The following is a 16,288-nucleotide window of genomic DNA, read 5'->3' on the forward strand; positions in this document are numbered from 1 at the left end:
AACCAAGGAACCTTCTCGATCAAGAAGGTCCATTGACAAAATCGCTGGTGCGTTTGAAGGCACCACGCCAATATCGACGGGCGGCTGGGCGCCCATGTTATGCCCGGAGCGACCCCCGGCCCCATCGCAACAACGAACCCCTGTTTTTCGTGAGAAGAAACAGAAGAGGAGTACGACGTAGCGCAGTTGCGACGCCAGTAGCACACCTTAAGAGCATTTAGCTATGGCCCTAGAAGTCCTTGGGGGGATTAGGCGGTCTGTGTTTGTTGTAATTAGTGGGGGGATGCAGGTACGGGCGCTGGTGATCGTCGTTTTGGGCGATAGCCGATCATGAAGTTTGCAAAGAAAAGACAGGAGTTAGCTTCAGGTGCTTTTCAGTGGCGTCTTTTTCACGGAATATGAGTTAGGTCAAACCCTTCGCCGTAAATAGAAGGCGAGCACGCTTACAGAAAAAGGGCAGGTGCTATCGACACTTCTACAGCACAGGGAAAGAGGCCACCAGTCACGAGGCGCAAGAGCAGTTGGCGAGGTAAGTACGGAGCAGGAGCATATTAATGCTGTTTCTCACCTCCCAAACAAACGGGAAGGAGCAAAGGCAATCGTGGGCCATGTTGCAGGCAAGGGCCGTGGGCAAACTGTGGCGCACAGTTGCCCTATCCCGCATTTTCCTGTCTACTTGCCTAATCGGGCACGAACGGCGCGGTTTTGACGACGCCAGATACATCCCACCTGCACTTTCCCTGGTCGGCTACAACCGTACCTACTCGCCTGCCGATTCTGGGCGAAAATGTGCCGCTTCCTTCTTCCCGTTTGAGGTTTAATTGCAACCTCGTGCGGTCAAGAAAGACGATAAAGAGAGAAAGCAAATGCAAACAAAAAAGAGCGCGGCACCAATCGCATTTGATGTCGCTCTTTTGCTGCTTGTTTTGGCTCACATCGTAATCTTGGGTGTCAGTGCGTTCACGGTGTATGAAATAGCGTCGGCTGAGACAGGCTTGAAATAACCGTTATTATTGTCTCAGTTTCTCCAAAAACCAGTGAACAACAGTTCAATCCAGAGACATTTGGGTATATCACTGGCTGACAGGAGCATAGGTTGAATCAAATAGCATAGACATGCTAGGAGGTGTGTGGGCAAAAGGAAGGAGAACGTCAAGCAGCACAAGCCGTGACTGGGAGAGAAACGAACCATGTCGTAGTCAACGTGTAACAAATCGAGAGAGTCAATGACAATAGAGACGTGACTATATGCTTTTGACGGACAATATGCAATTGTTAACTAGAACTGTTTCTTAATACAAGATAAAAGTAAAAAAAGACGAAAAAAACAAATAAAATATCGACAAATAAAAGACGTTACTGTGTAGCTTATACAACGGATCATCTTTTCTGGATCTTACAATATTCGAATTAAATGCGACTAAGGCATCTTGACGACAAGAGTAGTTAAAGTTAGTAAATTGAAAAGGCATGAAAGGTGTCACCGATCGTGATCATATTCATGGATGTGGGTAGATATGAAGCCTCTTGTTTCCATTGTCCCCAGCTTGCCTTCGGTTTTGTCCACCACGCTCTTCCTTCAATAGCATTTCGCACAGCTCATCCGACACCACGGTCTCGTGTCAACGGGCAGTGCCTGCACATGTCGCAAACCGTGGGGGTACAGCATCCGGTCCGCATACGATGTACGAGTGCCCGTGATGTCTTTCTTTCACCGTCCATTCTCTCTCGTTTTGTATTCCAACAACAGACGCTCATGCACCCCTTTGTCGGTCCCCGTCACGTCGCCGACAATGCAATGCGCACCATGCAGCGGCACTCGACGCCAAAAAAACCAGACAATGCGTTCTACTAATGAACACTGCATAGCACGGACATGCCGTCAATGATGTGGTGATGTGACCAAAGATGGGAAGAAGCGAACTCGCCCCTTTCCTCTCCATTCATTCAGTCCGTTTTGTGAGACAGACGAGCAGAAGAGGCGGATACACCGGGATTGTAGTATGCGGAAATGTTCACAATTGCAGTAGTTTCCCTTGTGTCTCTTTGCTGCGTACGACATCTCCTGGATCATAGGCGCAAATACACATCAACATGCAGGTCTAGACAGCTTCTTCAGAGAATGGACAGAGAAGACAGCCAACACTTTGAAACAGGCGATACGCTGTTCTGCTGTCGCTTCTTGGCGTGGAAACCTACGGGTAATTCTTTCATGCCCCCAAACCAGAGCTGGATGTGAACAGACAAGAAGTAAGACTGAATACGGCCAAGGCATCGTTTGATCCTGTCTAACTTCTTGTTTTCCCTGCCGACGGCCTCCACCGATCGATAGAAGCTGCGCATTTGTAAAACACGTGCGGGAATGGAATGGTGGATGGAGAAAGCAGTGCCGGTGCGCTGTCGTGCAAGACTAAACGGAACGGAAGTAAAAATAGTTTTGAGAGTCTCCGCCGATGACGTCAAACGTGCATGGCATTCTCCTTGGGCACTTTCTATTCTTCGCCGTCTTTGGGGTTCAACAATGCACGACACAGTACTCCGTATAGGAATGGAGGAGTGGCAGGCGGGAGGAAACATGACTCTCCGCGGTGAAAATACACTTTTATGGTTCGCTGGCAAGTGGCAGGTGAACGGAGTTTGCTGGGCATTTTGCCTCGTAAACTTGTCGATCTTCTCGTTTAGGACCCTTGAGCTGTGAGATTCACTGCCTTGTAAGGATGCATCTGACCGATCGGCGCCAACTTTGAATGAGAGTTGCAAGATTCAGAGAACTGGCAACCTAGTATGAGTCGCTGTGCTTTGAATGGCTGCAACATGACAGATAAGTAACTAGAGAATGTCTAAAAAAAAAGCAGTGGCAGTGGTGACTTAACAAGGGACAATTCTTGTGCACATCTCGTGGTCAGATATCTCGTATTGCTCAAGACATGCGAGCCGAACCTGCAGGTGGCCGTACATTTGTACACTCAAAAGGAAAGACCCAGCACACTGGTTGGCCTGTTGCGAATCTATCCGCAGAGGCTCAGATGGGCATGCCGCGCTCTGTTTTATTTTCAACTGAGTGGCAAGTCGGTTCGCCGGTTTAAGCAATGCGCGTGGAAATAGAAGCAAACGAGACAAATCGATGTTGATGCAGAAGAGAGTCATAGTATTCGCATTTAATGGTAAAACCATGCTTCTCGTAGCTGAGGCTCTTGAGCAACACAGAGCAGACTGCATGTACAACAACGGTCCGTCCGAGGTCACAGAAAAAGCGACCAGATCAAGGAAATACGTACAGAGCAAACAGATTCCGACAACGAGAAGAAAGGTGGCCGAGGTGAACAAGTCGCACTTCGTGTTGACGGAAACCCCCCCCCCAAAAAAAAAAAAAAAAAAAATAAAGCAGCGACACGACCGTCGATCAGGCCACGCAAAACAACCGGCAACGAATACAAATAAGTAATACAACGGACAGTAAATACAAAAACATGGATATGTTCCCCACCGAATTACTACCAATGACGAGGCACAGCCTTTCTCACTGACGATCAACACTGGGATACGAACGGCGAATTACATTTTGCGTCTTGTTTCCGTGTTTAGCTTGTCGTATGCATTTCATTCCTTTGATTTTATCGATGTGCCGTCAGATTTTATTCTCTAGAGAGTCAGACGAGCACCCGAGTCAGAACCGGGTACGAGACAGTATGCACAATCTATTCTGCCAAATGAAGGCGCAGAGGCCTAAAGTATAAACGCTTCTGATGATATAAAGGGTCGCAGCCTCCATCTATATAAACCGGCACATCCACCCCTTTACCGGACATTAAAAATCCATCTTCAGACTCTTCAACCAATTCAGCATTCACATCAGCAACTACAGTCATCATTCCTTCAAGATACCCTCTACGACAATCACATCTCACAGTCTACCACCACCATCACCAATCTTCATCATGTACTTCTCTGCTGCTGCCATCGCCGCCGCTCTGGCCTTTGCCCAGACCGCGCTTGCGGCTCCCGTCAGCGACAAGGTCGCCGCTCGCAGCGACCCGCACGAGCTCGACTTCCGCACCTTTGGTGTCGAGGGCTGCCACGACGAGAACCAGGGTGTCTACACCCTCGAGCTGTCGTCGAACCACATCTGCCAGCAGTTTGTCGACCCCATTGGCAGCCTCATCGCTTCTGACAACCTGTGCACCCGTATGTCCCCCTGCCTTGACCCGACATGGTACGATTTGAAGAGCACTGCTAACGGTTTAGTCACCATCTATGCCGACACCGACTGCTCCGTGTCCCCCGTGGTCGTGCCGACCAATGTCTGCCAGAACGGTGTGTGGCAGTCGTACAAGATGGACTGCTAGACGAGTCAGACCAGCCGTCACCCGGCGACCATTTCGACCATTTTGTTCACTTGTTTTCTACTTTCTCTGTTTTTTTAGCAGTTTGTCGAATCAGAGCATCTAGGGGATTTCGGAGTTCCTGTACATATGGGGTACACAGGGTAGACATTCATTTTCTGGGAATCGGTTTTGCCAGGCTGGCATTGTGTTGTTCTTTTATTGCATTTGCATCTCGCACATTCATTTCCTCTCCATTGCACGGGCTGTTGAGTCCTTCTTTCTCACGCAGCACAAAAACGTCATAGCCATTCCTTCTTCCCACAACTGGGTATAATTCATACACACATTATCTGCATAGTCGACTGCATATTTACAATCGACATCCAATGCTTATTCTGCCCTTTTTGAATCCGTCTCTTCTTCAAAACTCTGATGGGAGATTTGAGCATCTGACAGACGAGGTTCACCTTTTCCAGGGACAGATGCGCAGGCAGTTCTACTTCGTCTTTGCCTCTTCACCTGGTGCTTCGGCCTGAACAACCTCTTCATGTTCAATCAACAATTCGTCTGGTCGTGCATCAGCGGCAAGTGCATCGCCTGCGCCGGCAACAGGTGCATTTGGCACACTTGGTGCAGGGGCAGCTTGGCCTCCTCCTGTGGCTGCAGCAGGCCCTCCGTCTGCATTCGTCGCGCCAGCATTCGTCGCGCCAGCATTCGTCGCGCCAGCATTCGTGGCATCATTCGTGGCATCATTCGTGGCATCAACCGTGGCTGCAGATTCGGCGGCGCCATCGGCCCCGGCCTCGGCCTCGGCCTCTGACAGCGGCACTGGAGGGAACGCAATTCTATAGCACGTGTTGTTAGCATGGGCTGACACGTCGTAGCCTTCCTCGACCAAAAGGATGACTAAAGGCACACGTACGGCAGCGCTCTCAGGTAGGCGTCCACGTCCTTTGCTTCAAAGGTCACAAACACCACGCGGTCGATCTTGCTGCCCTGCTCGCCCTCTAAAAAGGCCCGCACCGTCGACGCCGCCAGCGCCGCGGCCTGCGGGCTCGGGAAACCGTAGATGCCGGTGCTGATGGCGCAAAACGCAATTGTGCGCACCTGCGACGCCACGGCCAGCCGCAGACTGCTCTGGTAGCAGCTGGCGAGCAAGCGGTCCGAGTCCTGCGGGTCCTCGTCGTCGTACACAGGGCCGACCGTGTGGATCACATGGCGCGCCGGCAGGTGGAACCCGGGTGTGATCTTGGCGTCGCCGGTGTCGCAGCCGCCAAGCGGCGCGCACGCCTCGTACAGCTCAAAGCCCGCCGCACGATGGATGGCGCCGTCCACGCCGCCGCCACCCATGAGCGACCTGTTGGCCGCATTGACAATGGCGTCCGCATTCATTTTGGTCAAGTCGCCACGAATGTAGACGACTTTGTCGTTGATGGTGGCGGAGGGCTGGACAGTCGTCTGGAGTGCCTTGAGGACGGGGAGAGTGACAGTCTCGGGGACGCCAAGCTCCCCGTCCGCATAGAGCTGGGTCAGGGTCGGCAGCGACAATACGTCAACAACTCCATGACGGGCGGCCATGGTGGCGATGGAGTGTCGGTGTTGTGTCGGTGGTCGCGAGTGGGGTGATGAGGATGATGGGGTGCGGAGGCGATTGGTCGTGCAATAGGTTCTGCTGGTATTGATGTGGAGTAAGGATTGTTGTGCAGTCTTTGTGAATGCGCGGTAAAGCGACAGAGGAGCAATGATTGAAAGAGGAGAAATCGTCAACATGGTCAGATGTCTTTTGCAGTCCATGTTTATCTGCTGCGGCGCACCTGCCGTGGTAAGGCTGAGTGTCCTCGGCGTCATTGCACTCCCCGCACTTGTCGATTTGCGGACTCGCTCTACTGCAGCTCCAACGCACCTTCCTCGAGACTCGACGCTTTGCGCCCAACAGCTCGTTCGCTCTTTCCATGTCGCGTGTCGTCTCCTCACAAAAGGCATCAACACAAATCACACGTAGAAATCAACAGACGGCAAAAGGGGTAAACTTTGTTTTGCAGCTTACAATAAACAACGTACAACTCAAAAGCATCATCAACGAAGAATGGCGGATGGAGTTCTCGATCCGTCGCAGCTTGACTCTGCACCTTAACGCGGGCAAGGTCAAGTGCATACAATCACGACAAAACCGGTAACGACACAAAAAGATCTACAAAAACGACAAAAAGACGAAAGGACAAAAGGACAAAAAACGTACAGCAGCGGGTATTCGCTGGTCGTCACCGACCCAACTACTAATCCGCCGATTAAAGGTTTGACTAGGGGAGAGCGGACGGGATCCCGTATTTTCCTTTATCTATGGCCGTACGTGGAATGAGGGAGTCATGTTGGGGTTGAAATAGTGAATCCAGCCCGAAATATGGCAGATGTGATACTGACTGTCTCGATTGGTAGGAGAAAGAAGACAACCGAGACAGTCAGAACGGGAACATTGACATCAACGAATACTCGATTAGGGAGAAAGAAACGGCAAGAAACGGCAGTAAAAAGCCACAAATTTCAGCCTCACAGGAGCAATGTTCGAAACGATGCCCATCTTCGGCTTGGGCTTCGTCTTGTTGCAGATGCTGAAAGAAGGAGAGTGACGTGAACGGGGCCTTGACCCAACGCACGGACAATCCGGGGCCTGCTTCCGAAACCATATCTCGAGCACGTCTCGATGTTTTCAGCTTTGCGCTAGTGCATTTCTTTCTCCTTACTCCGTACATTTGTGCTTCGTTTTCAACTGACGGATATATTACAGGTATCATAACCCCTTCCGGCGCATATTGCACAAGATGCAAGCGAACATCGACCACAGTGCCTTCGATCTCGTTATTGTTCATGACGATGCGAGCTGCTGGGGAGGAACGAACAACGTAAAAATCATGTTACAAATAACGCTCGACCGTAATCAGGACGGACCTGACGGACGTTCATCGCTTCTCATCCAGGAGGCAATCGTTAACCTTTCAACAAAAGAATGTGAGTAGAGTACGATGTCGCTTGGCAGGAGTATTTACGCAGTATATGAACCGCTGCCCCCTCGGTTACTCGACGCCAGGGATCTGAAACACCACAAAAAGGCAAAATCACTGGTTCTGGACCGTTTCGACAGGCAAGAGCACTGTCAATTTGGACAATTAGCCGGTTGAATTTCTCGTTCGCCTCCAGTTTGTCGAGTCAACCAGCTCCACAGTACCAAATTGCGGCTGGTCCCTTGTGTCGCACACACACGGGTTGCAGGCACTGTCCCGGAAGAGCCTCAACTGAAACAGACCTCATCATTCTGGTTTGCACGGACACACCTGTCTTTCCTTCTTGGCAGCCCTCTCTCTTTCTTTCCAGCACCATTTGTTCATACCGCTCATGGCGCTTTATACGCACAAAAAAAATCAAAGAGACGTCGCATTTTAACAGCCACATGTCACATCAAGACTCAGTGGCCCCGTGCTCAGGGCGCGGCAAAGTCGACCTCCTCGTCGCTTGTCACTTCGAAACGACAAAACCTGTCAAAGTGCAAGGCACCATAAAATACGAGGGAGCCAGGACATGCAAGTGCTCCTCCGGAGGCCCGCGATGATCATTCATGTAAACCAAATTCGGCTCTGGACGCACATGGGTTTCTGTCCCTCTCCTCTTCCTCTCATGTTCGTCTTTCATCGGGTGTCTTGAGTCTACCATATTTGCATGATTCTTTACCTTCATATCCAAGCTTCTGTGGCTGGACCAGCAGAGGCCTTTGAACAAACTCTCGCCCGGTAATACCAAGACCCGAGTTTGATGGTGCCTTTCTTTTCTTGTCAAAGTATCTGGCTCACGGGATCTCTCTCTATTTTTTGAGATTAATCATTATTCATCTCCTAATTTTCGTTAATATCACCATTTATTTCAAGCCGTCTATTCATCTCGCCTCAACTTTCCACAACCTAATCGACGACAAATATCACACCTTGGCACACATCTCAATTTCATCTGGATTCCACCAACATACAGATACACAGGGACTACAACCGTTTCAGAGCCGGCAGCCATGGTGATTACATCCTGAGACAGACTGCACGACCGACGACTCTGCTGGCCGAGAGAGACAATTGGGTTGGCTCTCAGCGCAACAGGGGGCCCAGAGGGACGACATCTCCATCATGTCTTACCAAGAATATGCACATCTGGCGAGGGGCCGGACATCGATAAGTGCCCGGCAAGAAGCAGACCGGCGAAGTCGGAGCGCCTCCATGGCCCGGTACTCCATGTACAGCGAGCAGTTCTCGCGAGACCGCTCCTCTGTGGCGCCTGGGTCACATCGAAGCCGGAGCGCCTCGGTCGACCGGCCATATAGACCGTCGCACGCCTCGTTTAGCACTCCGCGGCCGTCGCCAGCTACCTTTACGCACAGCGCAACCCCCAGCACTGAGAGCAGTGTGTCCAACGGGACGTCCAGTACAACGACAACCAGTTCTCTCAGCCCCTCAAACTCCGCGTCACAACTGGGCTCGCGGAAGACATCTTCGAAAGACCGAAAACCAAAGAGGGACACGCGCAATCTCGGCGGCGCAAAATTGACGGCAAGTTCTCTGGCACAACTCAAGGATCTGGAAAGCAATGGCGGTGATCCACGACGCGGGGCGAAGCGACCGGGGCTCATTGACGTCCCACTGCCATGGCGGCCGTACTATCTCCAACGCAAGATCCTGAGCGCCTTCTTTGCCGTCTTTGCCGCCTGCATCATCGTGGCAGAGGCTCTGCTGGACTACTCAGGACGCAATGCGGGCTTGCTCGGAGAGACAAGCACGAGTCTGCGGTACTTGCTCTCGCTGGTGCCACCTGCTATCTTAACAATAATAGCAACCCTTTGGAGTCGCGTCGAATACCAGGCCAAGATGTCTGCGCCATGGCTGCAATTAGCAAAGGGCCCCAACTCGGCCGACAAGACGCTGCTTCTCGACTATTTTTCCATCATTCCGCCCCGTGATGCGTTCCAGGCATTGAAGAACGGCGATGTCGCAGTGGCATGTGCCTCGATGATTGCTGTGCTTCTGAAGACGGCCATTATTATTTCGACTGGAATGATTTCTCTCACGGTGCTCTCGGATACGGAGCAGACGACGTCCGTTACTCTGACATCAGAGTTTGTAAACGACGGCTCGCGGCTCTCCACGATTGGCAACATCCCGCTCCTGACCATGGTCGGCCTGCAGCGAGACAACCTCACGTTTCCCGACGGCACGTCGAGCAAGTTTGCCTTTCAAGAGTTTGCTTCCCACATGTCGAGCAGTACACAGTTTCAGGCCACAGTTTCGGGCTTCTCTGGCAGTATCAACTGTGCCCCCGCGCAGCTGACACTCAACGGCATCCAAAGCCCACGAACCGGCGTCGTCCGATTCAACACGACAATGACCGCAGAGGCGTGCACAGTCAACGTTCCCATCATCAGCTCCAGCTTCAGCAGCAACAATGGTTCGACCAGCCGAACCCATGTCGTTGCTCGTATGGTCCACGCTGCTTGTGACAGTTCGTCGGATATGTCGGCGCAGAGAGTCGTTGTCTTCTTTGGCACGGCCAGCATCGATGCCAAGGCCGCCATTGGCGGCAACAACCAAACCGTTACCGGGTCGATTGACGACTCGCAACAGCTCATTTGTCGACCATCCTATGCCATCAGCCAAGTCGACGTCGTGAAGAACGGCTCATACATTGACAGCGTGGCCCTCAACGCGTCGCCTGCGCCCCAAGAGTTGTCGAATGTTCAGCCATGGGACATTGCCCAAGCCCACTTTGACTCTCTCACTGGACCAGCAGCCGCCAGCATCAGCGACACCAACTCGCCCTATTTCGCATCCTCCGCCAACGTCAACGTCGACGCACCAATGTACCTCGCCTTTGGCATACAAGGCCAGGACGATGTCAACACGGACGCACCAGCCACGCCCACTGCCGCCTATCTCGACGCCGATACGTTGCAGGCTCTCGTCCAGACCTATTTTCTACAGTATTCCGCGCTCATCGCTCACCAGGCCTTAATGCAGCCAGCGGCGATTGCCACGACGTGCACAGCATACATTGGGGGCGATCGACTCGTCGTGAGCATGATCGCTGTCCAGATAGTGACTGTGCTCCTCTCCATAATTCTCCTTTTCAACATTGTCGCCATCTGCGTGGTGCCTGGCAAAGGCTACCTGCCGCGGGACCCGCAGAGTCTGCTGGACGTTGCCGCCTTGCTGTCCCACAGCCGGACGCTTCTACAGGCCCTGCGCGGTGCCGGTGGTGCCGACAAACGTGCATTACGCAGCCGTGTCAAGATGAGCGCCTACTACACGGGCGTTGAGCCATACGATCGAGGCTCGGCAGAGACAGGAAAGGGCAACTTTTGCATCTTCAGTGACGTCGACCACCCCGAGCCAGAAACCCGGTACACGGAGCCTACCAGCGGCTGGCACCATCCCTTTGGTCTGCATCCGCTGCAGCGTGTGGTGATGTACGTGTTTCTCGCAGTCCTCTTTGCCGGCTTGGAGATTGCGCTGCGCATTTCAAACAGGAATGATGGTTTTGGGACGCTTGAGACGGGCACCTTCAAGCACTTCCTCTGGACCTTGCTGCCGGCGTTCATCGTCACATGCGTTGCCATCCTTTTTGCCACAGCTGACTTCCATGTCCGCGCTTTGGCGCCCTTTGCGGAGCTGATGAAGCCATCCGGCGGGTCCATGGTGAATATGACATCGGGCCTGCTGGACCGCACGGCACCCACGGCGGTGTACAAGGCCATCCGTATGCGGTGCTACACTGTGGCTGGGTCTTCTGCGGCCGTGGTGGCGGCGGCGCTGCTCCCCATCTTCGCCGCGAGTGTGTTCACAGCGCGAACCGTTCCAGTCTCGTCCGAGGTGCAGCTCATCACACAAGACTTTTTTTCTAACTCGACCAATCCACCACTGAATTCTTCAGCAACGTGTCCATCATGTATGGATGGCATGACACTGGCTTCGCTCGTGCTGGACGGGAACGTGTCGTATCCCGATTTTACGTTTGAAGACCTGGTGTTCCCGGCGCTGGCCATAGTTCCGTTGATCGGCGTGAATGAGACGGACGATCTCGAGACCACCACGACGGTACCGGCTGTGCGGTCGGCCATGTCCTGCAGCTATTACGCGCAGAAGGACATTGTCGTCAACCTGACCACAAACTACCGCATTGGCGGCATTGTGAACCCATTGCGAATCAACTTGCCCGGCGAACCCAGCCTCGGCAGCAGCGAGCTGTTGTCCAGCACACTCGTGCTCGGAACAGCACCGCCACTCACAACATTCAATAGCTCGAATGTTACGACGTCCGTACGCGTCCCTGCGCCGTCACCGGCCGCAGCGTCTCCCGCACCCATCCGTTCGGATGCCATTTTTGGTGTTGCTGCATACCGGCCATTCCAGGCCGCCAACGGCTCGCTCATCACCCACTGGGTGTATGCCTGGGGCCAGCTCAGCAACGCCAACACCAACCAGACGACGGTGCAAACCATCTCGGCCCTTGCGTGCAACGAGACCATGGAGCAGCTCGATGTCCAAGTCACCTTTGACGGCGCCACACTGGACATCAACCCGGACTTGCCGCTCCGGCGCATGGAGGCCACCGTCCAACCATCCGATGCTGCCCTCAGCACAACGCTCAACTACAGTCTACTCAGCAGTACGATGACGACATCGCCGAACCTGCTCGACAGCTTCTTTGGCACGCTCGTCTCGTCCCGGTTTGGCCTTCCTGTCGCGACACTCGGCGACGGCAACAGCACCAGCGCCAGTGGGCCCGGCACGCAAAACAACTCGGTCGCCGAAGCCATCCTGAAACAGCACGGCATTCTGCGCGCCCAGGTCGTCAGCGCCTTCAACCGGCGCCCCACGACGGCATCGTCGCGCCCCGCCGCCGTCTTCCCGCTGGACAGCAACGGCACCGCCATAGGCAACGCCACGCAGATCGGCTTCACGGGCCACCTCACGAGCGTCTCGGACGGCACGCGCCGGCTGCTGCAGGACGCGCCCACGACGCGTGTCCTCCAGACGCTGCTGGGCCTCGTGCTGGTCTGCTCGCTGCTCAGCTGGATCACGTTCCCGGGGCCCAGCAACGTGCTGCCGCGGCCCATCACCAGCATTGCGAGTGTGGCTGCCCTGCTGACCGACGGCAACGTGTTTGGCTACTTTGGGCGCGGGCCCGAGTGGCAGACGGGCGACCAGCTCGTCGAGCCGTTTCGCGACGGGCTGGCCGTGACGGCCGGGTTCACGCTGGGCTGGGCGCGCGCGCCCTTGCGGCGTCGGCAGCGGCAGCAGCAGCTGCAGGAGTACGCGTCGTCCATATGGGGCGTCCCCGACCATGCGCACGACGAAGAGCTGTTTGGGATCAATGCTGCGCGGACCGGCGGCTGGGGCGGCGGCGAGAATGTCGGGCTGGGGCTGCAGGCACGGGTGGGCTATGCCCAGCGCGGGTACGTGGCCAACTGGGCCCCGCGGGGGAAGTAATGTGCGTACATGTCCGGAGTACTGGTGTGCGGCAGACGAGGTCGATCCAGTGATACCAGAATGAAAGGTCTTTGCATGGCGTTTTTGTTCCTGCTTTTTTTTTTTTTTTTGGTATTCATTTTTCTATGTCACTTGGAATACCCTGGTGCAGTTTTCTATTAATTCGTGTAATACTGTTGCAAAACGGACTATGTTTCTTTTCTTCCTGTCATCAATACGTAATTGAGTGCTTTCATAATTATGGTAAGGATTACCTTTCTTCAACATCCGAAAACATCCGATATGGTGTAATGGTCAACATCCGACGCTCTCACCGTCGAGCTCGGGGTTCGATTCCCCGTATCGGAGCTCATATCTGTTTCTTTTTTGGTGCTGTGTTTGGTGGGTCTTTTTTTTTTTTTTTTTTCTATGTTAACACGCTCACGTGCTCTGCAGTTCGGCATAACGGCGGGCCATTGCATCATGTCGCAGCGGTCTCGCAGCGGGTTTTGCAAGCGAATTAGCAAGCCAGACGCGCTAAGCTTCAATGGCTACAGGCGTCATGTCAAGGCCCAGCACCATTCTTCTTGGTCGACCGTGACGGCGGCGGAAGCCAACGAGCGAAGGAGCCAAGCTCACGCCCACGCTCACGCTCGCTGACGGCCATTGATGCTCACTTTGTCCCTTTGCGCTTCTGCAGACACTCTTTCTTTTGTTCTTCTTTTGTCTTCTCTCCTCTTCCTTTATTCCCTCTCGTCTCCCAAGCAATTGCCAGATTGTCCATCTGCCACACATCCCTCTCGCCGAGCTCCGACTTTATCTCCATCCGTTTCGAAGACCTTCTCGAACGGCAGCCCGATCGCTCGCTCCATTGACCTCCGTTCGGTCGGCTCGGGATTGCCACGATATGCCCCCCGGAGCGTCCGTCTCCAGTGTTCGCTAAAATGGCGGCTCGCGGCCTGTCCCGAGCGTCTACGTTCTCGCTGTCGGCGGCGCGGCAGGTGCAACCCGGCAGCCAACAGGCGTATCGCCGCCAGCCATGGCTTTCGTCAGCTCCGGCCGCAACGTCTCCTCTTCTTCTGAGCCGGGGCGTCCCCTCGACGCTCTCGCATGCCCTCCTCCGACAACCTTCGACCTGCTTCTTCTCGGCTGCGACGGCCCTGCGCAGAGATGCGACCCCGACGCACCCTCCGCCCGCAACGGCCACGCCCACTCCGGAAGAGATTAAAAAGGCCGCCGCCTCACCCACAGCAGCAGCATCGCCGGCCACACCTGCTGGCGCAAAACAGGCTACCAAGGCCGCTGACCCGCTGGCCGACGTGGACAAGTCGGCGTCCGAGCAGCGCAAGGCCGACTGGGCCATTATGAAGGAGATGTCGCGGTACCTGTGGCCGTCGGGGCGGGGCAGCCTGGACACCAAGATGCGCGTGGCCCTGGCCGTGGCGCTACTGGTGGGCGCCAAGGTGCTCAATGTGCAGGTGCCGTTTTACTTCAAGAGCATCGTCGACACGATGAACGTGGACCTGTCGGCGGTGACGGCGACGGGCGGCATGACGGCGGCGACGGTGGCCGGCAGCATGATCCTGGCGTACGGGGCCACGCGCATCGGCGCGACGCTGTTCCAGGAGCTGCGCAACGCCGTGTTTGCGTCGGTGGCGCAGAAGGCGATCCGCAAGGTCGCCGGCAACGTGTTTGACCACCTGCTGCACCTGGACCTCAGCTTCCACCTGTCGAAGCAGACGGGCGGGCTGACGCGCGCCATCGACCGCGGCACCAAGGGCATCTCGTTCTTGCTGACCAGCATGGTCTTCCACATCCTGCCGACGGCGCTGGAAATCACCATGGTCTGCGGCATCCTGACGTACCAGTACGGCTACCAGTTTGCCGCCATCACGGCGGCCACGATGGCCGCGTACACAGCCTTTACCATTACGACGACGGCGTGGCGCACCAAGTTCCGGCGCCAGGCCAACGCGGCCGACAACAAGGCGTCGACGGTCGCCGTGGACTCGCTCATCAACTACGAGGCGGTCAAGTACTTTAACAACGAGGCCTTTGAGGTGGCGCGCTACGACGCGGCGCTGCGCCAGTACGAGAAGAGCTCCATCAAGGTGGCCACGTCGCTGGCGCTGCTCAACAGCGGCCAGAACCTCATCTTCTCGTCCGCCCTGACGGCCATGATGTACCTGGGCGCGCGCGGCATTGCCGGTGGCGACCTGACCGTGGGCGACCTGGTCATGATCAACCAGCTCGTCTTCCAGCTGTCGGTGCCGCTCAACTTTTTGGGCACCGTCTACCGCGAGCTGCGGCAGTCGCTGCTCGACATGGAGACGCTCTTCAACCTGCAGCGCGTCAATGTCACGGTGACGGACGCGCCGGGCGCCAAAGACTTGGTGCTGGCGCCGACGACGGCCCAGGCGGTTCTGGCCGCGGGCCAGAGCGCCGCGCCCGCCTCGTCCGCCTCGCCCGCCACGGCCGCCGCCACCGCCGGCGGCGAGATCCGCTTCGACAACGTCACCTTTGGCTACCACAAGGACCGCCCCATCCTACGCGACCTGACGCTGACCATCCCCGCGGGCCAAAAGGTCGCCGTCGTCGGCCCCAGCGGCTGCGGCAAGTCGACGCTGCTGAAGCTGCTCTTCCGCTACTACGACGTCGACGCCGGCCGCATTCTCATCGACGGCCAGGACGTCCGCGCCGTCCGCCTCGCCAGCCTGCGCCGCCACATTGGCGTCGTGCCCCAGGACACGCCGCTGTTCAACGACACCGTCGAGCACAATTTAAGGTACGGCAACCTCGCCGCCACGCCCGACCAGGTCGTCGCCGCCGCGCGCCGCGCGCAGATCCACGACATCATCGCCGGCTGGAAGGACGGCTACCAGACGCAGGTCGGCGAGCGCGGCCTCATGATCTCCGGCGGCGAGAAGCAGCGCCTCGCCGTCGCGCGCCTGCTGCTCAAGGACCCGCCGCTGCTCTTCTTTGACGAGGCCACCAGCGCCCTCGACACCCACACCGAGCAGGCCCTCATGCAGAACATCAACAGCATCCTCAAGGAAAGGGGCAACGCGCGCACCAGCGTCTTTGTCGCCCACCGCCTGCGCACCATCTACGACGCCGACCTCATCATTGTGCTCAACGGCGGCCGGGTCGCCGAGACTGGCACCCACCGCGAGCTGATTGACCGCAACGGCATCTACGCGCAGTTGTGGAGTGGTACGTTCTTGCCCCTGTCTTCCCTTTCTTCCCTGTTTCCCAGTATGCAGAGCCAACGAGTACTAACAGCGCTGGCAGCCCAGGAAACACGCATCGACGACGGCGAGATCGAGGAGGGCGCCGAAGAAATTACCGACGCGGAGAAGCCAAAGACCAAGTAGGTTGACGTACGTGGGCGATGTGGACTGGACATATGGGGAGTTGGAGTACATTTGCACATTGGCACATTTGGGTTCAACAAAATAGACAGGA

General features: G+C 55.6%; 5 protein-coding genes and 1 non-coding gene across 6 annotated transcripts; 5 read left to right on the top strand and 1 right to left on the bottom strand.

Annotated features, from left to right (window-relative positions):
- Positions 1-3,938: 3,938 nt before the first annotated feature.
- Positions 3,939-4,346, top strand: SPSK_08109 (uncharacterized protein; the record flags this gene model as incomplete). Its single annotated transcript, XM_016734752.1, has 1 exon — positions 3,939-4,346. One exon carries the CDS (start codon positions 3,939-3,941, stop codon positions 4,344-4,346), a length of 408 nt encoding a protein of 135 aa, XP_016591615.1.
- A 475-nt stretch (positions 4,347-4,821) lies between these two features.
- SPSK_07712 (protein LRP16) lies at positions 4,822-5,903 on the bottom strand (the record flags this gene model as incomplete). The annotated part of the gene is made up of 2 exons (XM_016734369.1): positions 4,822-5,170; positions 5,248-5,903. 2 exons carry the CDS (start codon positions 5,901-5,903, stop codon positions 4,822-4,824), a joined length of 1,005 nt encoding a protein of 334 aa, XP_016591616.1.
- A 190-nt stretch (positions 5,904-6,093) lies between these two features.
- SPSK_08210 (uncharacterized protein) lies at positions 6,094-6,327 on the top strand (the record flags this gene model as incomplete). The annotated part of the gene is made up of 1 exon (XM_016734848.1): positions 6,094-6,327. One exon carries the CDS (start codon positions 6,094-6,096, stop codon positions 6,325-6,327), a length of 234 nt encoding a protein of 77 aa, XP_016591617.1.
- Positions 6,328-8,491: 2,164 nt separating this feature from the next.
- Positions 8,492-12,844, top strand: SPSK_06879 (uncharacterized protein; the record flags this gene model as incomplete). Its single annotated transcript, XM_016733552.1, has 1 exon — positions 8,492-12,844. The coding sequence occupies one exon, from the start codon at positions 8,492-8,494 to the stop codon at positions 12,842-12,844; it is 4,353 nt and encodes a 1,450-aa protein (XP_016591618.1).
- A 276-nt stretch (positions 12,845-13,120) lies between these two features.
- On the top strand, positions 13,121-13,192 carry SPSK_11220. Its single transcript has one exon. It is a non-coding gene; the product is annotated as a tRNA-Glu (tRNA).
- Positions 13,193-13,767: 575 nt separating this feature from the next.
- Positions 13,768-16,197, top strand: SPSK_10745 (mitochondrial ABC transporter ATM; the record flags this gene model as incomplete). Its single annotated transcript, XM_016737038.1, has 2 exons — positions 13,768-16,036; positions 16,106-16,197. 2 exons carry the CDS (start codon positions 13,768-13,770, stop codon positions 16,195-16,197), a joined length of 2,361 nt encoding a protein of 786 aa, XP_016591619.1.
- Positions 16,198-16,288: the final 91 nt, after the last annotated feature.

The sequence above is a fragment of the Sporothrix schenckii genome (genome assembly GCF_000961545.1).
Source record: "Sporothrix schenckii 1099-18 chromosome Unknown Cont41, whole genome shotgun sequence".
In the NCBI taxonomy this organism is placed as follows: domain Eukaryota; kingdom Fungi; phylum Ascomycota; class Sordariomycetes; order Ophiostomatales; family Ophiostomataceae; genus Sporothrix; species Sporothrix schenckii.